This window comes from Aythya ferina, assembly GCF_964211825.1.
Source record: "Aythya ferina genome assembly, chromosome: 5".
In the NCBI taxonomy this organism is placed as follows: Eukaryota; Metazoa; Chordata; class Aves; order Anseriformes; family Anatidae; genus Aythya; species Aythya ferina.
Genome location: NC_140301.1, coordinates 65,050,575 through 65,077,287, shown reverse-complemented (window position 1 = coordinate 65,077,287; position 26,713 = coordinate 65,050,575). Strand labels below are relative to the sequence as shown.

Sequence of the window (26,713 nt, the reverse complement as noted above, 5' to 3'; positions counted from 1 at the left end):
AGGGTGAAGGTGCTGTGGGGCATGGGCGAGCAGGGCCAGGCGCTGTCCTGGGCAGGCAGCTGCTGCCTGTGCCGCTGTGCGCCCGGCTGGGCTGGGGGGCTCTGCGGGGCACCCCCCCGTCCAGCCCCGTGCCTGTTTCTCCCGCAGCCATCCCTGAGATGTTCGCCGGTGTCTCTTTCAGAAGCAGCCCTTGTTTGTCTGTACTGGTTTGTCTGTACCCATCTCCTCAGGCTGGTCCCAGGGCCCGTGAGAAGCGCCTCCCAGAGCCCAGCGTGGTCAGGAGGCTGAGGGCGGTCGCCTCGCTGGGTTTTCTTACGGCAGAGCTATTAATAAATGCCATAGCTGCAGCCTTGTTCCTACACCGCCGTGTTGAGTCACGCCATGTATCACTCTCTGCCCCTTCTCTGTGCTACAAATGCCTAATGAGCTGCCTTCGCTTCAGCTTTGCGTGCCTGAATTTTCTTTCCTGTATGAGTTGCTCAGCATTTAATTTATTGAATTTCAGACGCATTAATTTTAGCCCATAATCGCAGTGGTGGAGCAGAGCTGTGTGCTTGGCCGTGCTCTCAGGGATGCGGTGGCAGCAGCGGTGCAGCAGCTGTGCAGGTGTGCGGTGTGTGTGCGGTGCGCTTCCCGTCTCAGGTGGCCTCCTGGTGCAGAGGAACCACCACGGCAGCGCCCGTCACACGCTGCCATCAGTGCGCTGGGCAGCAGCTGGTGGCAACAGCACCGTTCTTTGGCATTTTCAGATCGTTTTGCTGCGAAGCATGTGAGAGAGAGACCAAGTAGTGGAGGGCAGAACAGAAAGGGAAAACGAGACAAATTCCTGGAAATCTCTGCGACTTGCTTCAGCTGTGCTCCTCCTGTCCTCGCCTGCACGGCAGAGAGCTTGGGGTCTGTGCCGGTGCCGCTGTGACCACAGCTGTGCCGTGCTGGTGCTGGTCCCACAGTGCCATGGAGCTGGGGCTCCACCTTGTCACTGCAATCCATCCGCTGGCACAGGTGCTGCTGCGTCTGTGTAGAAATGCAGAGCTCCCATAAGCTCTTCGGGAAAGAACTGTGTCAGCAGAAGTGAGGAGGCTGCCTGAAGTGTCCATTTTCCTAGGTTACTGCTGGAAATCCTTTGTCCATAAGCAGAGAACCACGCTTTGTTTACATCGGTACAGGGAATATTATTTTTCCCTTTTGAGGGCTTGGTATTTTGGGGTGTTGTCTGCTCCACTTTGAAATAATCCTAAATCAAAGTGCTGTAGTAGTAAATAAGGGACAGTCACCCTACAGATCACATAGCTGGACATTGCTTGGGGATGTGAACAGGGGGCTGCTGCTGGAGCTTGGTGGGTGTGGGGAGGCGGTGGCGTTGCGTTCCTCAGCTCGAGGTGCGTGTGCCCCGGGGGGGACGTGCGGTCTGGAGGACATGTGCCTGGGCAGGGTGCTGCAGGTGGCCCTGCTGGACCCTGCTGGGGGCTGCACGAGGCGCTCCCCGGAGGTGCTGGCCCAGCCCAGCGGTTCTGTAGCTCTCTGTAGGGGCCTGCCCTCAAATGACCAATTTTCCTTTGCATCATTTCCTGTTATTTCCTGAGTAAGCTTGAGCGACTGTGATGACGCAGGGGAGGTATTTTTTGCCCAGAACTGTGATACAATATACACAAAGATCCTCTGAGGTCAGCGACCAACGAGAGGCTGGGAATTAAGGCGGGATGAGTAATTTTGAAATGATCAGTGGAACTGCAGGCTGAGGTAATCACGTCCCACGCAGCAGGGGATGCAGGGCTAATTTAAGAGCATGCAGAAAGCGTGGTTCCGTCCCGGTGAGGGTGGGCGTCTACATGATCCTAGTGTTTGTTTGGGGCTGCCTTCCTGGAAGTGAGCGAGCGTCAGCCCCTCCCAGCAGCGAGGCACAAGGTGTGATGTCCCGGTGATCTCACTCCACGCAGCAAATCCCATTCCCTGCTAGCAGTCCGGGTGCTCGTCAGATGGCTCTGCAGCAGCTGCGCTCCGGCAGTGCGGACCAAGGCTGGAAGCCCCTCTCCCCCCACCTCTCCCTCCCCCAGCCCAGTCCTGTTGCTGCTCCAAGGCCAGGTCTGCTTTTCAGCTGAGGCAGCTGGAGGAGCCAGAGCAATCTGCTGATGCATCGGCATGAGGAACGCCTCATTGCAGCGGCAGTAATTCATCTGCTGTCTCCTCTCTGTTGGCCTGCATGGCACGTGCTGTGAGCAGCATCTCTGGAAATGCTGTGGGAGGCTTGAGAGCAGCATTGCTGCCGTGGCCGGCCGAGCCTCCCCGGGCTGCTCAGGAGAGGAGCAGCCTGGCCTTGTCCAGCAGCAGTTGCCCCCTGGACACACGCTGCCAGCTGCGCACGGCGCCCAGTACTGCCGGGGGGTCTGCGGGCCGGGGAGCGCTCGGGGGCTGCGCTCTGTGGGAGCTGTGCCGGGGCTGTGTGCCCATGCCCTCGCTCCAGCCTGGGCAGAGGGCATCAGGAGCTTGTGTCCTGGAGAAAAGATGGCACAGTACCGGCTTGCCCTGCTCTGCTGAAAGGGGCTGCTGTGCCTCGGGTGTGCTGCAGAGAGGCCTGGATCAGGAGGTGCCCCTGGGGAGCTGCACGCACAGGGAGTCACGGCCCGGGGCACCTACACCGAGGCGGCGAGAATTTGCAGTTGCATTGGTGCCCTTGATGCATCCTCTGCCAATTTTACACTGATGAGATTTTGAAACAAAGTATTATATCAAAGCACTCCAATCTTACGGGTTATAATAAAATAAACAGACAAAATAAGTGCAAGTAACAACTTGCAAATTGTCTTGAAGATTACAAACAATTTAAGGAAATAGAGTTGCTCATGAAACAGATGAACTGTGGGGAATAAAAAGCCAAACTGCTGCAACACCTCAGTTCTCTGTTGGAATGTAACTGTTTCTTACTGCTTGGCTCTCTCCGTAGCCGAGTGACAACTGAGAAATGTGTAGAATGAACATTAATAATGGATTTAACAACTTTTTAGTACTGTCCAGGTGACAGCCCCTCTTTGATTGCAGCAACTGGGACGGTGTTCTGGGAGGGAACGGGGAGGCAGTGGGCACGTCTGGCGCTCCCCTGCTGTGGGGATGGCAGTGGCAGCAGGACACGAGCCCCCGCACTGTGCCGTGACCCTGGGGTGGTGGGGCCAGGGAGAGCAGTGCCTGCCTTGGCACTGCAGTGCTGTGTCACCAGCTGTACCCCACCACAGCTGGCCAGTAGAGTTGGCTCTACCTGTCTTCCATCATCCATGAGCAAATATGCATAAGATCTGGGCTTTAGTAACAAAGCATCTAGGAAACTGGTAAGCGCTTCAGTAAAGGACTGTGATAGTCTGTGTAGTCACTTGTTCTGGGGAAAGGCTTACTGTGCGCTGAGGATAAAAAGTGCCATATTTGTGAATCAAAGCTTTACCTGTTTGGTAATGGCCCCTGTTTCACAGTTTTGTTTTTGGCTATGCTGCACGTAGTGGTATCACGCTGCTCCGTGTCATCAGTACCCTGCGCTACTGGTGCGTGGTACCAGCTCCCAGGGGCTGTGTGCTCCTCTCCTTCCTGCCTTGCTGACCACGTGAGAGTGGGCCAGAGGAACTGAAATGCCCCTCCTGAAGATGCCTGCGCTGCCCTGGGTGGTGGGGAGCCAGGCCGAGTGCCCAGGGCTGCCGCAGCACCTGTGCGAGGCCCCAGCCTGGCAGCATCGCCGGGCCCTGAGCCTGCCTGCCCTGCGCTGCGCCTCGCCCCGGCTTCCTCTTCTGCCCTTCCCTCGCTGCTGTTACTGCTGGCTGGCTGAAATGGCCTCTGACTCCTGAAGCTCTAGGATGTAGTTTTTCTGCCCACACTGCAGCATGGAGGTCTTACTACTTTTTGGTGAAAAATGGGATTTTCTGCCTCAGACAGAACTGGGGAGGCGCTTTGTGGCTCAGCTCAGAGGTCTGTCCCGTAGTCCCAGCTCTGCCACAGGCTGTGGGCAGATGCTCACAGAAAGCCCAGGTGAGTGGGGTGCGGGTCGGGATCCTGTGAGGCACAGCAGCAGCAGAGGAAGGACTTGAAGTGCTGCTCCTCTGTGCACCAGTGCCACCCGTTCCTGCGGAGCAAGCAGCAGTTACTCTCCAGTGCTGCTGCCTTTTCCGCCAACTCTTCACAAAACCTTCCCATGTGTTTGAACTTTTCTCATACAGAGATCGTTCTCTGTGCCAGACACAAGCCCTTCTCTGAGCCTTTCCTATGTCACCTTTTTGTCTTCTGGAGATCCGGGGACCAGATGGGCACAGGGCCTGCCTCTGCCTTGCTCCCAGCCCTGCGGCCCAGGGGTTCGCTGTGCTCAGGAGTTTGCTGTGCTCAGGGCTGCTGGCGACACGCTCAGGTCCCGGCCAGCTTGGTGCAGGGACGGGCTCACCTTTCATGCTCAGTGCCGTGCCTTGCACACTGGGGATGGAAACAGCAACAGCTTTGCTTGCAGATATCAGCCCGGTGAGCAGTGCGGTCTAGGTCTTACTAGTACTGGTTCTGCTTTCTTTAGAAATCTTTTTAATTAAAATAAATGTTATTTTTCACTTTAATCTTGCTGGTTTAGACCTCATTACGGGGAGAAAAATTGTCTCCCAGAATGCATTACTTCAAGTGTGTATTGCTTGCGGCGGAAGGCTGGAGGAAAACGAGAATAGCTACGCTGAAACAGCTCATTAGCCAGTCTGCCTCCAGCGATGGGCTATACTGCACCAGTTACAGGGAGACTGTTTGCTGGGGTGCCCCTGACCACCTCTGCAGTAGCATCAGGCACACAAAAGGGAGGCTGTGGAGCAGGCAGAATTTAATGTTCAGAAAGCTGAGGGTTGCAGCTGCGTTTGTTGCAGTGTTGGAAGCCATTTAACACAGCACTGGCTACAGCATTTCCCTGGCAATGTGCCTCCCCGTGGTGATTAACCTGTTAAATCCTCCAGCAAGCACTGCAGGTGTCCAAACCCCAAAGCAGCCCCTCCTTCTTCCTTGCAAAACTCGGGAGGGCAGGGGGACCCCCGGCCGCTGCTCCCTGGTGCCCGTTGCTGCACCAGGGCCATGGGGCTGTGAGCGCTGGGCGCTGCTGGGGTACACGGGTCCTGTCTGTGCTGTGCGGCCCCTGGGAAATTGTGTTTTGAACCGAGTGCTTCTGCTTTCTTAGGTGTGCTTTGTTTCTGATTCGGGAGGACACTCAGGCATGTTTACAAACCATTGACCTTTGTGAAGTTGAAGCTCCGCGTTCTCCGCTTAAGTAGTTTTAGCAGATCATAAGCCACATCTCACAGCATCTCTATTTATATGCGCCCGTTTTAGCATGGCTTCCAGATGCCTTTCAAGACTGTTGCCAGCTATTTCCTCATCCTTCATCTCTAGCAGGTGAATATGACCAGCTTCTGGACTTTTTTTCCCCACCACAAAATTACATTTGCAAAGACCTTGAAAATCTTCTCCTGAGGCCTGGAGGGATAGGATGTGCAGTCAATAGCTTCTGTCATGACCTTAGCGATGACAGATTATGTCTGAGTCAGGCACCATGTTAGAGCTGGCTCTGACTAGCCAGCGGTGTGCCGTGTTCAGTTTTCCCATGTGCTCGCTGTGTGCAGCACCTACAATCCAACAGACTCAGATGCAGTGGAAATCATTTGCTAATTAATTACAGCATCCCGCTGCTTCCCTTTGTTACGTAGCTCACAATATGAAAATGAAACTTGTAGCACTGGACACACCAGCAGATGCTACATGAAATCTGCTGAAGTGTATTACTCCAGTGAAGACGGGGGAAAAAAGTCAGCAAGCCGTACATCGGGAACAGGAAGCGATTTCAGTCTGATGTGCCTGCCATTTCATTCCGTGTCCCCTGGATCAACTCCAGGCAGAAATTTCAAATTCATTAGCTGTTTGCATGACCTCAATTGGTTACTAGAAGCAATGGGTGGTCGTTTACATTCATAGCACGTGCACCTTGAGGCCTTTGGTGCAGGCATCAGAGCTGCTGCTGAACCCTGCTGGCGCCTGAGCCCTGGCCATGCAGGGCAGGGCAGGTGTGACAGTCCCTGGGTGCGGGTGGCTCCAGCCCTGCCACCCCACGGGTGCTGGGGTGCCCTGGGACGCCGCAGTGACAGCATCCCCCTGGGGCCTGTCCTGGTACCCACGTGTGGCGCTGGGGTCTGCCCATGTTCCCTTGCCCGGCCGAGCATGGTGTGAGGGCACCTCCATGCTGTTACACAGCACCCAGGGCTGAAGTCTGTGCTCAGAGCATGGCTTTGACGGGGCCTGGTGCAGAGCTCAGAAGCCATGTGGGATAGACCTGGCACAGCGAGAAAAGCTGCGTTGTTGCCCATCACGTCGGCACTTCCCCGGTCAGCTTGCCAGGGCAGCGATCTGCAGTGGGTGACAAGGACAGCTGGTGTCTGCCACACAGCTCACCCCTTGGGGCTGCTTTTAAAGGCCTGGCTTTGGAGCTGGGCTCCCTGGGAGCCGGGAGGCTGGTGGTGTCTCAGCCGGCACCTGCCTGAGCTGGGGCGAGTCCCGAGAGGAGCTGTGCGCCGGGAGGGCGGCGATGTTGCTCTGGGGAGACACGGTTCTAGAGCCTGCATGGCAGTGAGCCACGGAGCCATGCAATTCATGGTTACTTTTTGCAGATGTTGAATAACTCAAAGTGAAGAATCTACTAAATGAAACTAATCTAAACCTTGAGAGCCTTTTTTTTTACTTGAATCCCCAGCATCACACGAGGAGCTGGGGTGTCCCTGCCTTTTTGCAGCAAATTAAAGCAGTGCATACATTCAAGGTGCATACTTTCTGGCCATTTAGTTTTTTTTTTTTTATTATTCTTTTTTATGTTTTTAAGCAAGCCATGAGAATCAGGCAGTGCTTTGCAGAGCTGATGAGGAGCCATGAGCTGTGCCGTGCTGCTGTTGGTGCGAGGGGCGAGGCATGCTGGGGGGCAGGGGGCGTGGGCAGCCCCCCAGCTGGGAGCCGTGCTGGGCCTGCCGGAGAGGTGTCTTCTGCGGGTGGCTCTCCTGTGACCCACATCCTGTGGGTTCGGCCGTCTCCCCAAATATCTCATCCTTGGTCACTGGCATGGTACAGTGTGCGATGCAGAGCATCTCCGTGAGGCTTTCAGCAAGGTGGTGAAACACGTCTGGACTTTTGTGAGCCTGAGCAGGACCGGGTGCCCTCCCTGTATTGAGGAGCTGTGCAGGCTGCAGCACGGGCCCGGCAATTCAAAGCCAAGTGCAGTTTCTATTAATTGTAATATCCTGTGCTATTCTTCAGCTGCAAATGTCAGTACATCGTTGTATGACACACAGATTTTAGAGCACTTGTGAGCACTTGTACAAACACATAGCTTTATTTTAAGCTTTGCTCGCATTTATATTGCAACTTACATGACACTTCTAAAAAAAACCCTTGCGAATGATAAGGAACAATTTGACAAGACTAGCTCGGCACTGGGCAGAAGCAGGGACCCCACAGCACCTACAGTTTTCATTAGGACTTCTCAGTGTGGAGACAGACCCCCTTGTGGGGCTTGCCCACGATCAGAGAAGAGCCATGCACCCACTTTTCTCTGCTCTCCTCCTTTCTGCCCCAGCACTTGCTGACAGCAGTTTCTCGCACTGCAGCACAAGAGAGCCAATAGACCTGATTGGATTTCAGAACCGCCATGCGGGTGCTGGCTCGGCTCCGTTTCTGGGGCGTGAGCTTTTCTACCAGGACTGTGGGAGGAGAGCAGACCCAAGCTTTGAGGGCAGTGTGGGGCATGGAGTGCTCCACACCAGGCCTGGCTGTGCTCCGCTGAGCTCCTGCAGCATGGGATGGGACAGAACGGGACTGGACGGGACGGGACGTGATGGGACTGGACGGGGCGGGACGGGACGTGACGGGACGTGACGGGACGGGACGGGACAGGATGGGATGGGATGGGATGGGACACGATAGGATGGGATGGGATGGGATGGGATGGGATGGGATGGGATGGGATGGGGTGGGATGGGATGGGATGGGATGGGATGGGATGGGATGGGATGGGATGGGATGGGATGGGACAGACGCTACCTGGGGGCTCTGGCCTTGTCCCCACCCCATGCCCCTGCCTGGGGGCACATGAAGTAAGAAGTAATCACGAGTGCTTTTCTGTGGTCAGGTGTTCCCCTCCCCAAGTGGCAGCCAAGGGCAGCATTTGCAGGCTGTGCTGGGCTGCCTGCAGCCTCGCTACTCCGTGTCCCACTCCACAGGGAGGTTTCGCACGTGGGAGCTGCTGACGCCTGCTTTGCCCTGCTGCAAGTTGTTCAGCACGCTGTGCCTGTGCTGGTGGATGGGGATGAGTGGGATTCCTGATCCCAGCCTGCTCTCTGCCAGCCCTGCTGCCAGACGCAGCCGCCCTCAGGGTGAGGAGCCCTTTCCACAGAGGGGATGCCTCGCTCCGCGGCAGCAGCACGCGTCTGACCGTGCAGCCCTGTGAAGAGAAGTTTGTCACAGATGGGTTGCACTTTTCCGCCTTGTTTGAGAACATTGTGCTCGCCTCTCTTGAGCTTCATCTGCTAGGAAACTGGTCTTAGCTGCAGCTTCGAGGTGAGGAACTCCCCAAGGGGGCTGCTGCAGAGGATGCTGCTGAGGAAGGCTCTAGGCTGTGTGTGCTGGGAGGGGATGGACATGGCTCACACAGCACCTCTGCCCGGACAAGTGCTCCAAGCTATGGGAGCAGCGTTTGTCTGGCAGTGCCACGCGTTGCCCTCATGGCACGACTGTGCCCACACGGTGCTTCCTGCGGTCAGGGGGTCTTTGTGCTCAGCAAAGGGGTGGCCCCAGGGTGCCCTGCCATGGGCTGGGGCTCCCTTCCCCTGTGTATGTCCCACAAGCTGGGGCTGCCATGAGCCCCCCACCCATCCCGTTACTGTTTAGGGGAGCAGCTGCAGACTCAAAGCAAAAGTGTTGTTTAGACCAAAGGAGCTGAGATCCTTATGCCACTGACCTGCTTTTGGCCAGTGGGTGTCCAGAGGGCCTGCAGAAAGGGCTTACTCACCCAGCTCAGTGTGGTGGGACACTTGCAAGCACGTGCACAGCTTCTACTCCCCAGGGCATTGCTGCCCAGGACCTGCCTCGCCTGGGGTCGGCCATGGCTGTGTTGCTGTGCTGGCTGTGCAGGACGGGCAGCTGGAGGTGGCTGAGGGTGCTGGAGAGGGCAGGTGGCCCTGGCAGTGGGCTCTGAAGGAGGAGTCTTGGAGCTCTTGAAGCTTGCTCCTGGCCCTTGACATTTTCTTGTCATCCCTTCTCCAGCAGCAGTCACCCACCGCCCATCCGTGGGGCGCCAGCTCCATGTTCTCCCTTTGCGTCTGTCCCACACTCAGCACAGACGCTCCTCACAGATTGCCAGAAGCTGAAGCCTCAGTCACCCGCCTGTCAGGGCTGTCAGCAGCTCGTCCCCTGTCCCGAGCCGCCCATGGCTGTGGCCCTGCCGAGCCTCCCGTGCCATCGCGCACCGAGCAGCCGGGCAAACGCTCGCCCCTGCCCCAGCAGCTGCCCCCAGTCCCTGCGCCAGCTCCACGGCCTGGCGGAGTGGGGCTGGTCTTTGGCCTTGCTGCAACAGTAGGTTGTTAAGTAAGGGCATGGCAATTTTTGGTGTGCATTAATGGCCTGGGCAGCACACAGAGTTTGTGAGGCTTAGCTGAGGTCCAGCCCAGGGACAGGCTATGTGTCGGTGCCCTGGCAGGACGGGATGGCATAGGGTGCCTGGTGAAGACGTGGTTGGTGTTGGTGTGTTGGCAATAACCCCTTGACGGGGCAGGAGAGCGCCAGCCTTGTGGCTCCGTCAGCACAAGGGGCAGCAGCGGCAGCCCCGGGGCCTGCCGGGGGCAGTGCCGGTGTGGTGACTCCTGGACACAGTGCAGGTCTCAGGTGAAAAGCCGGCTGTAGGAGGGATCTGTGCTTGCTTCCACTCCAGTCAAACTGAGGCAGCACTTCATTTGCATTGCCATGTGCACTGAGAGTGATGTAGGGCTGCTGGCACAGTGTGTTTCACTGGCTCAGCTGGTCAGAAGAAGGCTGGGAACTGGGAGGCTGCTTGAAGCTGTGCTTGCTCTCAGATAAGTTGCCCGTGAAGGCAGTTGCAGGAGGTGGAAATGGTTAGACCAAGGGTGAGGTCCCGTCTGGCACAGGAGGCGAGTGACCTGGCAGTTATGGAGGGCGAACAGGGTACCTGCGGGGCTGGCCTGCGGCAGCAGCTCTGCTGGGGGCTGCGCAGCGTCAGGAACAGGGGCACTGTGGGTAGTCTGTAAGTTTGCATTTGCTTATGTCGCCGTTTTGTTTGTAACAGTCTTTCCAAACTTGTTATCTGAAGCTTTACCCTCTGCTTTACTGAAATGCACCTTGCTGACTTTGTTTTAATCCTGCGTAGCTCTGAAAATGAACTTGGCTGAATCTGAGAAACGCTGAGCGCCTTACTTTAATCACAGCTACAAATCTAAATTAGCTCTATTGTATTAGCAAATCTAAATGAGTATGGTGTTCCCAAGCCAGGATTGTTTGGGGACCTCAGCAGTCAGGCCATGGTAAGCTGCAAAGTTCATTTTGAATCTGTGTGCGCCAGATCCCGGCTAAAAGAGAAAATCCTGCCTGGAACGGGTGGGCAACTGCAGTGGTTGCTCAGGGAGGTGGCTCTGGGGGGGGCGGTTCCCAGCGGGCTTGGTGTGTTGTACAAGGTGGGTTATTTCTGCAGAACTTCCTTAGCCCATGGCCGGTGTCAGAACTGTCCTTTAGTTCTGTTTGCATCTGCAGAACAACCCCGATGTACAATGCTGACACAAGAGGTACAAAATTTAACCCACAAAATATATTTAAACACTGCTCAGGAGGTTTGCTTTCTGCTACAATTAATGCAAAAAATTATCCCCAACAGAGTGCAAAAGGTTTCGTTCTAAAGTTTTACAGTTTCTGACAAGAGCAGGCTGCCTCCCGTGAGGTTAACGGAAAGGGGAAACAAATTTAATTGGTGCATTTATAGCCCAAGAACGGCCAGTTTCCACTGGAGGAGTCCCATATAAATTGGTGCCACGTTGGATTGTATAGCGAGCAAATTGCACTCTCAGCTGGCTGTAAAAAGTAAATTTGTTTTTATATCCTTTTCCAGTTGTCAGATAAATAGCAGTTCTCTTCAGCAAGCCTTGCTGGTGCGTGGCAGCACAGCGGACATGCTGGCAGGTGCCAGGAGCTGGGCTCCCCTGCTCGGAGCCACCCCCTGCCAGGCCCCGTGGGAGGAAGGCCCGGGGTGCCGGTGGGGCCATGGGGAGCGCTGGGAGCAAGTACCGGCTGCCCGGAGCTGGCAGCACGCTGAGCACGAGCAGCTTCACTCATCAGGAGGCCATATGTTTGGGGATTTCACCAGGGGTCTGGGATGGTTCCCAACACTGCCATAGCAATAGGCCCTGCCTTCAGTGGCATATCCATTTTTGAACATAAATACGACAGTTAAAGACTTCTTTTTTCATTATTTTTCATTATATTTCGTTATTTTCCTTAATGAGGACTTACTGGTTATAGTCAGTAGTCATGAGAAATATTAGCAAAAGAGAAAAAAAAATAGTGTTGAAAGGCAGGTTTTAGGGACTTGTATTTTGACTTACCCTTGCTGCAGCTTAGGTTTGCATGGCAGCATGGATATAGATAGACTAGACAACAGGAGATTTAATTATTGTTGTAATATTAAATACCTTTAAATATCTGTGAAGATTCAAGAGCCCTGCATATGGTTAGCTTTGAAACTTTATTTTACATTATTTTTGTTAGTACACTTCTAGGATGATGATGTGTCTGAATAATCTAGTCTGTATGTGAAGTGTTTTAGCAATCCCAGAGGAAGCTGACTGCTTCATTTCCATTGTGGAGTCCTCCTGAAGACAGTTGCTTAAAGCTGAGCAGTTTTTCTCCTCAAACTCATACGTATTGCTCAGCAGGGCTGTGTTTCTGCCCACACTCCCCCCTTTGGCAGGGAGGCATACCTGGCACACCACTGTCTCCATCCACCAGTGGGTACTGCAGTGAATGTGCTGTGACAAAGGGGTGTTCAGAAACTGGTGGCATAGCACTTGTGAAGTTTTCAGCAGAGTCACTGATAGACGATTTCATTTAATTGGTGTGGGCACGGTTGTTATCTTCCTTGTTTTCATACTCTGTGAGGATACTGGATCTAGCAATGTAAAAGATAAGGCTAATTGAACTGTCAGGGTTTCTGGGATAAGAGTGCAGCACTGCTGTGGCATCAGGGAAAGCAGCAATACTCTAAAATTAGTCCATGTTCCACTTTTATTAAGATTGCTATTGTTTTTTTTTTTTTTTTTTTTTTTTCTGCCTTTTTTTTCTTTGTTTGCTTGCTTTATTCACATTTTTGTTTATTTCTTTTTTTTTTTGAATGACACAAAATTAGCTCCTTCTGGGTTTATTCTGAAAATAGCATTAAGAGTTTAAATGTTTAGTAGAAATGGTTATAAACCTACTGAATGATTTAGAGGCCACAGAGAATTTTAGCTTAGCATGTAAAGCACACATGAAACATCCCTTCTTTCCAATATGCAAATGGCATTATCACAAAGTGGCTCTAGATCATGAGGTCAAGAGCATCTCTGAAAGTTCAGTGACTGCTTTGCAAGTCTGTGGATGAGCTCTAGCAGGAGGGGCTCAAAAGGCACCACTGCTGCAACATGTGGTGCCACCAACTGCTTCCGAACCGCTTTGTCATTTGCATATAAATGTGTACATGTCCGTATATATATGTCTGTATCCATACATATAAAAATCTCAGTTGTTCTTCTGGAAGGTATTGTAGAAGCTCCTATGTCAGGATATGGACAATTATAAGACATCTGGTACTAAGATGAGAAAGAAAGACTGTTATATGAACCTCAGTTTCATGATTTAACCATAAATGGTTTGTCTTTTTTTTTTTTTTATGATCTTACTTGCTAATCTTGCCAGCATTAACAGCCATTTTTTCTTCTTTACAGGCTCGTGAACCTAATCTACAATGGAAAAACTGCTTTTGTTTCTGCTGTTCATTGGCGTAGCAGTGAGAGCTCAGATCTGCCCAAAGCGCTGTGTCTGTCAGATTTTGTCTCCGAACCTTGCGACCCTTTGTGCCAAGAAAGGGCTCTTATTTGTTCCACCAAACATTGACAGGAGGACCGTGGAATTAAGGCTGGCAGACAACTTTGTTACAAATATTAAAAGGAAAGACTTTGCCAATATGACCAGCCTTGTGGACCTGACGTTGTCCAGGAATACAATAAGTTTTATCACACCTCATGCATTTGCTGACTTGCGCAATTTGCGGGCTTTGCATTTGAACAGCAACCGATTGACTAAGATCACCAATGACATGTTCAGTGGACTCTCCAATCTTCATCACTTGATACTTAACAACAACCAGCTGACTCTGATTTCTTCCACAGCTTTTGATGATGTTTTAGCTCTTGAGGAATTGGATTTGTCATACAACAATCTGGAAACCATCCCCTGGGATGCCGTGGAGAAGATGGTTAGTTTGCATACTCTCAGTCTAGACCACAATATGATTGACCATATTCCTAAAGGGACCTTCTCCCACCTCCACAAGATGACCAGGTTAGATGTCACGTCTAACAAACTGCAGAAGCTACCGCCTGATCCTCTCTTCCAGCGAGCTCAGGTATTGGCAACCTCAGGAATTATCAGCCCCTCTACTTTTGCGTTAAGCTTTGGTGGAAACCCTTTGCATTGCAACTGTGAGCTTCTGTGGCTGAGGCGCCTTTCCAGGGAAGACGACCTGGAGACATGTGCTTCGCCCCAGCTCTTGTCTGGCCGGTACTTCTGGTCAATCCCTGAGGAGGAGTTCCTGTGCGAGCCTCCTCTCATTACCAGGCACACCCACGAGCTGAGGGTGCTGGAGGGCCAAAGGGCAGCGCTGAGGTGCAAGGCCCGGGGGGATCCAGAACCAGCAATTCATTGGATTTCACCTGAGGGCAAACTTATTTCTAATGCAACGAGGTCTGTGGTGTACGACAACGGGACGCTCGACATCCTCATAACGACGGTGAAGGACACGGGCTCTTTCACCTGCATTGCTTCCAACCCAGCTGGGGAAGCCACACAGACAGTGGACCTGCACATAATTAAACTCCCTCACCTGCTGAACAGTACTAACCACATCCACGAGCCTGACCCTGGCTCCTCGGATATCTCTACGTCCACCAAGTCAGGCTCTAATGCGAGCAGCAGCAATGGGGATACTAAAGTCAGCCAAGACAAGAAGGTGGTCGTCGCTGAAGCAACATCATCTACTGCTCTGCTGAAATTCAATTTTCAAAGAAACATACCTGGAATACGCATGTTCCAGATCCAGTACAATGGTACTTACGATGACTCCCTGGTTTACAGGTAAGGCAGAGCCAGCCCAGCCCATGCCCAGGGCCCCTCCTGGCTGGGTGCTCTCCGCTCCTCCAGCGGCCGGCGGTGCGAGCCTGCTGGAGCAGTAATGTGGTGCTCAGCTCGCAGATAGGGCAATTGCTCTGAGTGCTCTTATTTTTGGTAATCCAAACGGACCTCTAATCCTCTAAAGTAATCTGATTAGCAAAAGGATTGTGAAGTTAGATGAGCTAAGTGGATGTTAACTCTCTCAGTTTTATGAAAACACAGGGAAAACACTGCCTGTGAATGTGCCCCTGTGAGCACGCCCAGGCTGCTGTGGCAGTGCCTGTGCAGGAGCAGTGCAGGGATGTGCTGTGCACCCTGGGTGGATTTGTTCTGAGTCTCGGCTGTAACACTCACACCTTTCAAAACTGTATTTTTCTTAATTTCATCTATGTTTTCACTATGGTCTTCTCAAGACGGGCTTGGCCGAGCAGAGCTGTGCAGGGGGAGTGTGGCGGTGCCTGCTGCCGCACCAGAGCCAAGGCAGCTTGGGGAGGCTGGATGGGCAGGACGGGAGGACTGAGGCCCTGGTGGGGTCGGCATGGCTGGGGGCTCCGGCAGCTGGGGTGGGAGGTGGCTCTGGGTCTTCTGGGTCTGTTGACGCCAATCTCCTTGTCCCCCAGAATGATACCTCCCACGAGCAAAACCTTCCTGGTCAACAATTTGGCTGCGGGGACTGTGTATGACCTGTGCGTCTTGGCCATCTACGATGACGGGATCACCTCGCTGACTGCCACCCGCGTCGTGGGGTGCACGCAGTTCACCACCGAGCAGGATTATGTGCGCTGCCATTTCATGCAGTCCCAGTTCCTGGGTGGGACCATGATTATCATCATTGGTGGGATCATCGTGGCCTCGGTGCTCGTGTTCATCATCATCCTCATGATCCGCTACAAGGTGTGCAACAACAACGGGCAGCAGAAGGCCACCAAGGTCAGCAACGTGTACTCGCAGACGAACGGGGCTCAGATGCAGGGCTGCGGCGGGGTGCTGTCCCAGTCCGTGTCCAAGCAGGCTGTCGGGCACGAGGAGGGCGTCCAGTGCTGCAAGGCTGCCAGTGACGGCACCGCTCCCTCACCGGAGGCCGGCTCTGGCCAGGACGCCGCCACCACTACCTCCGCTTTGCCTCACGCGTGGACTTCCAGCGCTTCTGCCCCCCAGAAGCAGAAGCGGAAGCCGGGGCCAAAGCCAGGCAGCGAGCCGCAGAGTGAAGCTGTCACGAATATCGAGTCCCAAAACACTAACAGAAATAACTCCACTGCTCTGCAGCTAGCTAGCCGTCCCCCCGACTCTGACAAAGGGGCCCCCACGTACAAAAGAGCACAATCAAAGCCAAGTAAGTTTCTCACTTTGCCAGCCGCCACGTCCAGAGCCAAGCGCAGGCTGTCGCTGGGCGGGGAGCTGCTGCAGTGCCGCTGCCACCTGGACGCCCCGGGCGCGGGCGGACTGTGCTCCAGGCGCAGCCTCTCCGTGAACGGGATGCTGACCCAGGCAGGCCGCTCTGACGGGGAGAGTGGAAAAGCAACTTTCTCGAGTTCTGAGTGGATATTGGAAAGCACTGTGTGACCTGCCTTTTGTTTTAATTTTTATTTTTTAATTTAATTTTTATTTCAGTGAAAAACAAAGCACCAAACGTTGTGTGAAACTCCATCTCCTAGGGAATGGGATTTGGAAGTCCACTGTTGTCTCGCTGATTAATGGCTTGTTCTTGCGGGGTTCTCTATAAGCCACCCAGTGCACACAGGGTTTTATTTAGTTTCCATTTTGTTTCATTTATTATCAAAACTGAAGGCAACATTGAGAGATTAAAAAAAAAATAAAAAGAAAAAAATTAAGGGGTGAAAAAAGCATGATACAGCACCAGTGCCTTCCCTACTCTAGGACTGGCTTCCTGGTTCTGCAGTAGCAGAAAACAAAAGAGAGAGTTTTCACAGAAAAAGCCTTTTATAAAGGAAATGAAATTTCCTCCAAGCTAACAAATAACCACTTCTGGATCAATCAGTAAAATATTTTTTAAAATGGTCAGACTGTATATTTCTTTTCCGTGACAATGGTGTTGCCTTTGTTTTTAGGCAGATGCTGTACAGAAACAACAACATTGTGTTGTTATCTTGTGTAAAATAAAATACTCACTCGGTACACCCAGCCGGCCTCACGGTATCTGCCCGCCCTCAGCCCTGCCCGGCGCAGACAAGGAGAAGGAGGAGGAGGAGGAGGAGGAGGAGGAGGAGGAGGAGGAGGAGTGGGGCAGGGGAGCACTGGGGCAAGGGTCCCCCTCTGTCCAGAGCCGGGGTATCGGTGCCAAAGCCAGGAAAACTGCCGCCTTTCAGCGCAGTGTCTGGGGCCAATACCTGGCCGATTGCTCCCAGCTCGTGCGAAGCTTGGTTTGCTGCATGGGACCTGAATTTGTTGAGCTCCAAGGAGAGCACTGGCAGCTCGGGATGGCAGGGGGTGACGAGGGCAGGGGTGGTGATGGCAATCTGGTCTGTCTGGGCCTTTGGAGGGCTATTTCCTCTAAGTGCTACAGTTTGCATCAGGCCACGATGTAAAGACAAGCATATGGCAATAAGTGGTAACAGTTGAAACACCCACGTTGTGAGGATGACAAATGTGCTGCTGCTCTGCTCATTCTAAAGAAAAATTTACAATTACTATTAATTAAACTTGTAAGGTCATTGTGTTTAAATCAAAGACAGCTTAACTGAGCAATTCCAGTGGATTCTCAGATGCTAAACACTGGTTTTAATATAGGCTTTGTGACCATTAAAGTGATACAATAGTTAAATTTTATACCCCCTGTGCTTGTGCTTGAAGGAAATACAACCCAAGCAGATGCTTGAAGATGTCCTGGCTCTAAGCCAGCACATCCATGCAGCAGGTCGGCCCCAGGGCTGTCGTGGAAGGGGGCTTCTCCTCGCAGTCCTCTGGGACCCTGCCACTGAGCTCCAGCTCTGCCCCGGGGCATGCAAAACCTTCAGAGGGTCTTGTCTGCAGTGTGCCGCTCCCTGCCTTGGCTGTCTGTCTGGGAAGCGTGGATCCTGGGTGGGGGTGGTGTAAAGCACAGGAAAAGAAGAGGCTGTTTCTTTTTTAGAAAGGCCTTTTTCTTCTTTGGAAGTGCAGAGACCAGAAAGGAAACGAAGCCTCAAAATTAGAATACCCGTTTCCTGCTGGAAAAGCTAAAAACATCCCTCCAAATTTCTCTGGAAGATCACATTCTTCTAGAGGGGATGTATGCACATAAATTAGCTAGTAAAATAGTGCACCACCAGAGATAGTGATATATTTGTCAAAGTGATGGTAGTTTGAAAATGAAGGCATTGTCAAGTATGGAAAAAATGAGTACTTACGTGCCCCATTGAGGAGCAGAATCTCTGCAGGTAGTACCTTCCCTTTGTGCTTGGGTAAGGAGACAGCTCTAAAGGTTTTCTGCTGAGGTACTTGTTTTAATTGTGCGTTTTAAAAACATCAAATGAAAATGCTTTATATGTTGTCTAAAATTGGACGTGTGTCTAATGTTTTGTGAAGGTGCTAAAATATTAATAGCTTCTGGGGGCTTAGGGGGCTTTATTTTTATATTTTTGATTTTTTACTCTAAGGAATCGATTTTCTAAACACTGAAGCTGAGTATTCTGTCCACAGTGCATTTGTATAAGCAGCTTAGAAGGACCGTATGTCACCGTGTTTGATTTAATTCTGTGCTAATATTGCAGGAAGAGTTAGACCTGGAAAGCTGAGGTTTCTTCTCATGCAGCTTTCTCTCTTCATCAGACAAGTATCCATTGGTATGCACTGAGCCACTGCCACTGCAGTAAATGTACAGCAGGACGTTTCACTTTATTTGGGCTTGATTCCACAGAAAGCCGTGTGGAGGAGGAAATTCTGTCCTTTCTGTTCTGCACAACCAGAGGCTGCCAACAGATAGAGGCAGAAAAAGTGCTGAGATATTGCTTGATCAGAAGAATAACATTTATGTATGTTTGTTCAACGTGCTGGAAAATTTTCTAGTTCTTCGGAAACAAAAGTGTGCGTTTAATGAATCCAAGCCAGGAGTACCCCGCTGTGGGTGCTTGGTGCTCACACTGGCAGGCCCTGGGAGCTCGGGTGCTGGCGGGGTGCTGCTGAGACTCGCAGGGGTCTGCTGTGCCGGGCCCTGCTCCTGGCTGAGCGCCTCTGGCCCAGGGCTGTGCAAGGGGTGTGCGGCACCGCAGCCAGCAGGCAGACCCGTGCTGCTCCAGGTATCACCCGGCCTGCAGGTCGGCTGCCTTTTAATGATGCCTCTTGAAAATAGGTTTTACTCCTACTAAAATTTCTGGCACGTGCTTCCTTTTACATCTTTCGAAATGCACTGGTAATCCCTTTTCCAGAGCATGGTTGTTCTGTTAAGGAGGTCTGGTACAAATAATGTTTGGATGGAGAAGCAGGGTTTTGTTGGATAAAAAGTTTGTTGTGTTAGCTTTTCTTTCTGTGCTGCTTTCTGCTTATGTTTTGGACATGTTCTTGACAGTGAATATATGGTACTGCTCAGCTCTGGGTGCAAATGTGGCTTTATTTCTGGCAACGTGTCCTGGTTTGCTTGAAGCCTCCTCCCAGGCAGCCGTGCAGCCCTGCGGTAGATAACAAGGTGAATGGGGAGGATGCGGCTGCCAGCCGGGTGCCAGGCAGAGGTCCGGCAGGGGCCGGGGGCGTGGAGGTGCGTGTGGCCCGGTGGGCGATGCCCGCGGAGGGCTGCGGGGTCATGCCTGCCCTGTGCCGCAGGCTGCCACCCTGCCCTGTGCCACCGGTGCTGGCGGCCGCCATGTGGCTGCAGGGACACGTCCTGTGGCTGGGCAGATCCTGGCAGGGACGGCGGGAGGCGGTGGCAGGGCCCATTCCCGCAGTGCTGCTCTGCCGGCGTCCTCGCGGCCGTGCCTGGTGTGCAGCGTGGCGCCAGCGCCTGTCCCAGCGGGACTCCCGCGGCTGGTGCTGCACCCAGCAGAGCTGCTGGAGGCTGGAGCTGTGCTCCCTGCGGAGCAGAGCTGGTTGCATGTTCCTGGAGGTCTGCTGGTTGCTGCCTCGTGCTCGCATGTTGCGGTCCTGAGTAACGCGAGCCAGCTGCGCGCCTGCAGAGCAGCACGAGCCAGCCGCTCGATGCCAAGCTCTGGTGGGTGGCAGTCCCGCAGGGCCGGCTGTCCGTGGGTCCTGCTGCAGCCTGCTGTCCCTATGCCCACTGCCCACGTGTCCTTCAAAAGGCACAGCGTAGCTCTTCCTGCGTCGTCTGTAAAACCAGCACCCAGAGCCACAGCAGGCACTGTGCAGGGAGAGGCAGTGGGTTCTGTCCCCAGTGATTGATCCAACAAGCAAAAGTAATGGTCACAGTTGTTATCACTTACCGTTGCTTCTCTTCTTGTTAATTGGGAGAAACTGGAACCTCAGAAGTACTGCTTGCAGAGTGGCAACATTTGTCAACCTCGCAATATCTCCAGAAAATTTACTGTCCTGTTCTTTTAAGGTGCTGCTTGTAACAAGTGATGTTCTCTTGCTCTCTTAAAGCAACAATAACAACAGTAACAGAACAGCACAATGCCTTTCCCATGGTAACTTAGTAAGTAATTTTAAGGTAGGTCAAAGTTCTGGTTAAAAAAAAAAAACAAAAAACAAAAACACAGCAAAATCAATAGGGTCCTGCTTACTGAAAACATGTCTCCAGTACTTTGCTTTTGCAAATGTCCTTCTGCACGCCTTCTAGCTCAGCACTGACCATGACACCAAAACGCTGATTGCCTCTGCAGCTGCGGGCTGTGGCAGCGTCTCCTCTCGTCTGTGCAGATGTGCAAGTGTGCACTTTTGTCACAGGTGTGGTGCGCCGGCTGCGTACCATCATTTTAAAGGAAAATGCTCTTACTGCACACAGGAAAACTTTCCCTTTATAGAGTTAACGTTAACAGCTACAGCCTAACAGTGTTGTGCAAGGAAAGCACTGCCCCATGGCAGTGGCTGTGCTACCTCTCCCACCCTGGGGTGCCCAGGCCCCCGTTGGGGCGGTGCTCCCGGTGCCCCCGGTAGGCAGCCTGCCCGCAGCACCCCGCTGAGCCTGCACCCCCTGCAAGGCCGTGGTGCTCACCGCTGTGCCTGCCCCAGCGCTGCCATGTCCCTGGGGCACCGGGACAGAGAGGGGACGGCAGCACCGACTGTCCCACGAGGGCTGCGGGGAGGTGGCTGCATTAGGCACATGCGCTTTGATGTTAGATGGAGTCAACATCATAAAGTAAAAAGAACAAATGTGCCGTGTTCTGAGTCACTCTTTGAAGGCTGTGGCCTTGCTTTCACAGAAACGCAGGTGTCTGTGAAGCAAAAGTGTGCAGGTTAGTGGGGCCAAAATTGAATGGGTTAAAGCATGTACAGCCTGGCATCAGTAATACAAGACCAAGAAAAGGCAAATCCTACTGATCTTGCTGATAGTAAGCTTTTCATACAATTGATTTATTCACAGAGCCAGGCGTGAAGGCTGCTGCTTTAGCAAGAAGGAAGCTTAGCTTGCAAGGAAAGAAACTAAAAAAAAAAAAGCAAACATGGCAAATTGCTGGCTGCAGAGAGACCATGAGTTTCAAACTTTGTCTCTGTGGAAGTAAGCAGGATGAGCTGTGCTGCTCTTGTTGTGCTGGAACAAGCCGTGTCCCCCTCAGGCCGTTTGAAGTTGTTATTAAATTGATATCAACCTCCCAATTGATAGAAATTAATAACAATTGATAACAATTGTTATCAATTGGGAAATTGGGAGCAAATCCATGTGCCTACCTTGATGCCACAATGCGTGTCCCCCAGGGGAAGCCTGATCAGTGCTGGGGGGCACCTCTGGAGGGGCTACCCCTTGCCCCTCAGGAGGGCGGCCACATGCTGGAGACAGGAGAGCAGAGGAGGGGATGCATTTCCCTGCTTTTTTCCCCCCGTCTGTAGCTAGAGCAGCGGGTCCCCAGCACCGCAAGTGCACTGGGAGCTGCTGCCCTCCTGCACGTGCAGCATGCTGGTGGGGCTGCACGAGCCCGTGGGGGCTACCAGGGGCAGCTTTTAGTGTGGGAATAGTCACAGCATGTCCCAGCCTGATGCGGAGCCTCATGGGCACTCATTCATTAAACTCCTGGCTTTGCCCTGCAGCTGCTTTCGAGGCTGGCTCAGCACAGCTGCCTAGCTGGCCGGGGCTGTGCCATGGGGGCCCATTTCCTCTGTCATGTTGAAGCTGCCTTTTAAGGGTGACTTCTGCTGATGCTGGAGCCCTGTGAGACACCGGGTGAGCCCGCAAGGTGCATCATTTCTGTGGCTGGGAGGAGCCACAGGGCCACTGCGGAGCAGCTTTGGTCTCCCAGCATCAATGGGGATTTTGTGTGCAAGTCATGCCGTCTCTTCTGCACAGCAAATTTCATTTGGAGAGGACAATGAGAAGGAAGATGAAGGGTTCTGGCACCTTCGTTCTACTCCCTTGTTCTCCTTTGGGTGGGGTGGTGGTGGGCAGCACAACCTTCCTATGGGGTCGGTGGGCAGGGAGCCCCCCAGGCCCCGGCGCTTGGCTTCACGCAGCTGGGAGAGCTGTGACCCACAGCAAGCCAAGGGTGAGCTGAAAGCAGGGCACCCGGCTGGCTGGAGGGTACTGCAGCCTGGTGTTCCCAAAGGTAAGTGAGGCTGTGGGCCGGCAGGCAGCGAGGCCGCAGCCCTGCCCCTCACGGCAGTGGCTCCCTGAGGAGCAGGGGTGCCCTGTGCCGCCTGCTCTCCCTGCTCCCTGCGGCGCATGGTGCGGTTGCTCAGGGACAGCACTTACAAACCTGCACGTTTTCCACAGAGTGACTTTTTCACTTGCATGTAAACCTTGCAAGGGCCAGTGCTGGACACGTGCCCATCCACTGCTTTCTTTTGGTGTTTTCACTTCTGTGCACACTTCTGAAACTATACTAGGAGCTGAAATCCTTGCCGTAGAAAAGGGCTTCACCTTGGAGAAGGCAAAAGCCGATCTAGAAAATGGAAAATCCTCTGATTCTGGAACAATGATCTTTACCTGGTCGTTGCTTTATGTGGGCATTGTTTGTTTGTTCATTTGCCTTTTGCAGCAAGGGGCCAGCCAGCAGTCCTGCTGCAGCTGAGTGAAAGGCCCGACCCTGCGCTTTGTCCCCTCACTGTCTCTGTTCTGTCTCTTTGCACAGAAGCTGACTCGAAGGACACCTGCCCTCCTCCGCTCCCTGAGAACGTTGCCACCGACGTTTTTACTCGGCAGAAAACAATACGATTCCATCGCAGTGAAGATTGATGTGTTGAACCGTGCTCACTCCCGTCAAAACTCTTACTTGAAGCCACGGCCAAAGCCAAGAGGCTGTGGAGGCTGGCTGTGTCAGATAAACTTCCTTCCCCAGTTCACAGATTCCCCATCTCCCATCTGCCACATTAAGTCTAAATTCCTTTTTTTCTGGTGTCTGAGGTTTTTATAAAACTAATGATGAAAAATTTGGTGGCAACAGCTGCAGTACCGGTCATGTTAAACGTTGCCAGTGGTGAGTTCACAAACTGTAAACATGGTAGCTTATATCACCTTAACGAATAAATGTTTTACTACGATGGAGCTGGCATGTGGGTTGATTCGGAGGGCAGTGCCCGGGGCTGTGACACCTCCTGTGTGCGGGTGCTGCTGCCCCGTGACCACGGCCCCGAGCGCGGTGTGGGACTGGTGCCACGGTGCTGCTGGTGCTGTGGTGCGGGCAGGACACTGTGCCTTGCCCCTGGTCCCCTCGGGAAGAGCCGCCTGGATCTCGCCCACCCCATGGCTGGGAGCGGGGAGGGGAGCCCCTCCTGCCCCTGGGCACCACCAAAACCCTGCCTTTGCACCCGCGTCTCTCTCCTCCAGACAGGACCCTGGGGGTGCAGCTGTGTTCAGGCTCCCTGTGCTCCGGCAGCACCAGCCCTGGGCGCGCTGCCAGTCCTGAGTCAGGGCAGCCCTCGGGGGGCTGGGGCCTGGGGCAGCCGGGAGCTGCAGGGGCTGCAGCTGGGGGCTGTGGGGGCTGCAGCTGCCTGTGGCTGCGCCAGCGCCTTCGGCACACTCTGGTCCAGCATGACACCGAGACTTTCCATCATGGCTTGCTTTTCAAACAAGATGAAGGGTTTTATTTTTTTTCTTTGTCATTAAGAATTCCATATGGCTTCCAGAGATAATATCTTTAGCAGGAAACACAGTGAATCCAGCACACCTCCTAAAAAACAGCCAGTGTAAGCATTGCCGGTGGGGCTGGCTGTGTGGAGGGCAGGTGCTGGTGCTGCCCAAGCACCACGGCCCTGTCCCATCCCCACGGCTCCCAGGGCTCTGTGGCAGGGACTGCTCCCAGGGGCGGCTGCTGATGCCCTGTGCAGATGGGACACCAGCCCAGATGCCCGTCCGAGGGGCTCACCTGGGGTCTGCGGCACCATCAGGGACAGCCACATCTCAATGGTTGTCATCTCAAGTGCGAGCTGACCCAGGAGCATCAGCAGCTGCTGGGCACCCGCTGAGGCTGCCTGGAGGTGGCCAAAGCACAGAAAGCACAGAGCTGGGCTGTGGAGCTGCACGGGGCGAGCAGCAGGGGCATGGGCTCACCCGGGCTGAGTGTGTGCAGGAGGCATGGGGCTGGTCCGGCCCCGCAGACCCTAGGGATGAATGGTCAGGGCTTTGTCCGGTGCACTAGAATGCCGGATGGACATTTAAAGAGGAAAACCCATAAATTTTGATCAGGAATTGGACTCGATGCTCTTTCATGAAGCATGACCTGGGATCTTTCTGGCACTGCACATAGACTGGATTCTACTTGGATTATAACAGCACATATTGCTCTTCCCTTTCCTTACTGCATAGTGTAATTGGGGTTTGAATTCTGGAAAAGGATGAGCCCAAAATAAACTACTTTAAAAAAAAATATGTTTGGTGGAATCAGTCCATGAAATCACCACAGCTCTGACTGCAGACCCCGCTGACCCCTGGTGAAGACGGAGGATGACTGGCCTTTCTCGGAGGAAGTCTGTGAAACAGCCAAGTAGCGTGAAACCATGATTCAGAGATGGGGCTATAAGAAGAAATGAGAGGTTGTTTCTTCCTTTTGACATTCTGCATTAGGCTGTGCAGCTGCTGAAACCTTATTAAACCAACAAGCTCCAAATTCTTCCTGCAAAGACCGTATCAGCTCTCAGGATTTCATTTCACATTAATACCATGTTATTACCCTCAGTCAATGGCTCCAATTTCAAGCTTTCACGCACATAGCAGAGCTGTTTTTCCCTTGCTGATTACTTTTTATGTCCTTTTAATTAATTGTCAAGGTAAGTTCCACCTGTCAGCTCAATGTTAGTTAGAAATCCAGATTTCACCGTGGTCAGATTTGCAGAAGATGTGAATCACATTTTGCAAAAAAAAAACCCTGCAATATCTGAAGAGCAGAGCTTGCCACCTGCACGCTGTCTTTAATAGCCCTGTTGGTGGGCTAGCAGTAGGGGATTGCTTTAGCTTGGATAGTTTAATAGCATTTCATCCATACATTAAGAGATTAGAGGAAAATCAACAAGCAAAAATGACTTGTTAAAGAAAAATAGAATTTGGATACTTACTGAAGAATCATGCCAATCGTCTCTGCTGATGAAGCTAGAGATAACGCTGGCCCACTAGCAGCATTTCCTGACACCTGCGTGTGCCAGCGTCGCCACCTCGGTGGGCAGCAGCCCTCAGCCAGGCTCCACCAGCTTGGGGCCGGGCAGCGCTCAGTGGGCAGCAGCTCACAGCTACCGCTGCTGCTCACCGCAGTAGGTGAATGGATTAACACTGGGAAGTGCTTTTCTTAACAGGTTGAGAAAGCTCCGGACAACATGTCTGTAGGTGACAAGGAGGCAGTGGGAACCGGTGGAGAGAAAGACAGACAAGGACACAGACCCCCAGGGCGCACCAGTGGTGGAGGCTGCGGGCAGCCCAGGTGCTGGCAGTGTGACCAGCGGCACCTCCGCGCACACCGTGACCAGCAGCACCTCCATGCACACCCTGTGCTCCGGGTGTCCCAGCAAGAGGCAGCCAGGCTGTGCAGCCTGTGGGCTGCTGTTGCTCTTGCGGTCCTGTGCTGCACCAAGGACAGCTACTTGGGAAATTTCTGATTAAACTTTGTTCCCACAGAAGTATGCAGACTTACCATGATCTTTTTCTGTTTCAGTTGTGTCTTTTTTTGTTTTGTTTTGTTTTGTTTTTCCAGTGGGAGAAAAATAAATGAAGAAAAAACTTGTTTTCAGAGAAAAATGAAACCCTCGAGCAGCCCATAGAGGATTGGTTCCTGGGAAGCAGAAAGCCCAGATTTGACTAGATCTGCAGTGGGGATTTACATTTCCATCTTCCATATCTGATGCAAACATCACTCACTAACGCCCCAAGCTGTAATCCCAAATTAGCACAGGCCTTTCTGTTCTCTCTGCTGCTGGCAGGAGAGAATTGCCTTGTCGTGTGCTTACTGCAACCGAGGGACACCGGGACAGCTCTTGTCCTGCTCAGCTGTGATGAAGCACTACGGAGTTACTGATGAATGCACTGCTGCCCAGCAGGGAAGCTGGAACTGTGGCTGTTGTACCTGGGAATGCCTTCTCTTGCCATTGCAGGAGTGGGAATTGCTGGCGTGCCCTTTCCCCATGCTTTAGAGAGGGAGGGAGGCTGTATCCTGGCTGCAAAGTATTCTTGGAGCATCGCCCTGACCTCACTGCACGAGGAGGACCGCAAGGAGACCTGTTCCTGTAGCATCTTTCAGCCGTCAGTAAGCAAGGTCCCAGGCTATCCCAGCAGAGCAGTGACCCCAGCACTAAAAGCCTGTTCTCTCTAAGCCTGCTTGTCCTCTTGCTTTAATGAGAGAGTCATCTTCACAAATCTCCGTACCAGGCATACATGTCTGAGGAGGCATGCACCCAGACACTAGCCATGGGTGTCAAGGACAAAGTATTAAACAAGACTGAGTTTAACAGGCACTTCAAACAACATGCTTGGTCTTTGTTTGTTTGTTTGCTTTTAAGTCTCCTGAAAGCTTCACTAGGCCACGGAGGCACTTCAGGCAGCCCTTCCAGGTTGTCCATCCAGCACAGGATGGCCTGGCCCCAGCTCAGCAAGGACTCCACTCCTCTGGGATGTTTCCATCGGGGCAGGTGGACATGCACCATGCAGGATACGTGTGCTGCAAGCCAGCCTTCTGATTGCTACTCCAGCTCTGGGATTTCAGGGTCACTTCACAGAAATCTGAAATAACTGCCCAGTTTG

General features: G+C 52.9%; 1 protein-coding gene across 4 annotated transcripts in view; it reads left to right on the top strand.

Annotated features, from left to right (window-relative positions):
- LRFN5 (leucine rich repeat and fibronectin type III domain containing 5) overlaps positions 1–23,035 on the top strand; it is a 57,954-nt gene extending 34,919 nt beyond the window's left edge. For 2 of the 4 annotated variants that reach the window (XM_084521533.1, XM_084521532.1), the window contains exons 2-4: positions 13,014–14,421; positions 15,078–15,790; positions 22,623–23,035. In XM_084521533.1, coding sequence (XP_084377659.1) covers positions 13,034–14,421; positions 15,078–15,790; positions 22,623–22,726 — 2,205 coding nt within the window. In that variant the 5' untranslated portion in view covers positions 13,014–13,033 and the 3' untranslated portion in view covers positions 22,727–23,035. Of the gene's footprint in view, positions 1–13,013; positions 14,422–15,077; positions 16,600–22,622 lie in introns of those variants that run through there. The other 2 variants (XM_084521531.1, XM_084521530.1) reach the window with 1 other exon arrangement.
- Positions 23,036–26,713: the final 3,678 nt, after the last annotated feature.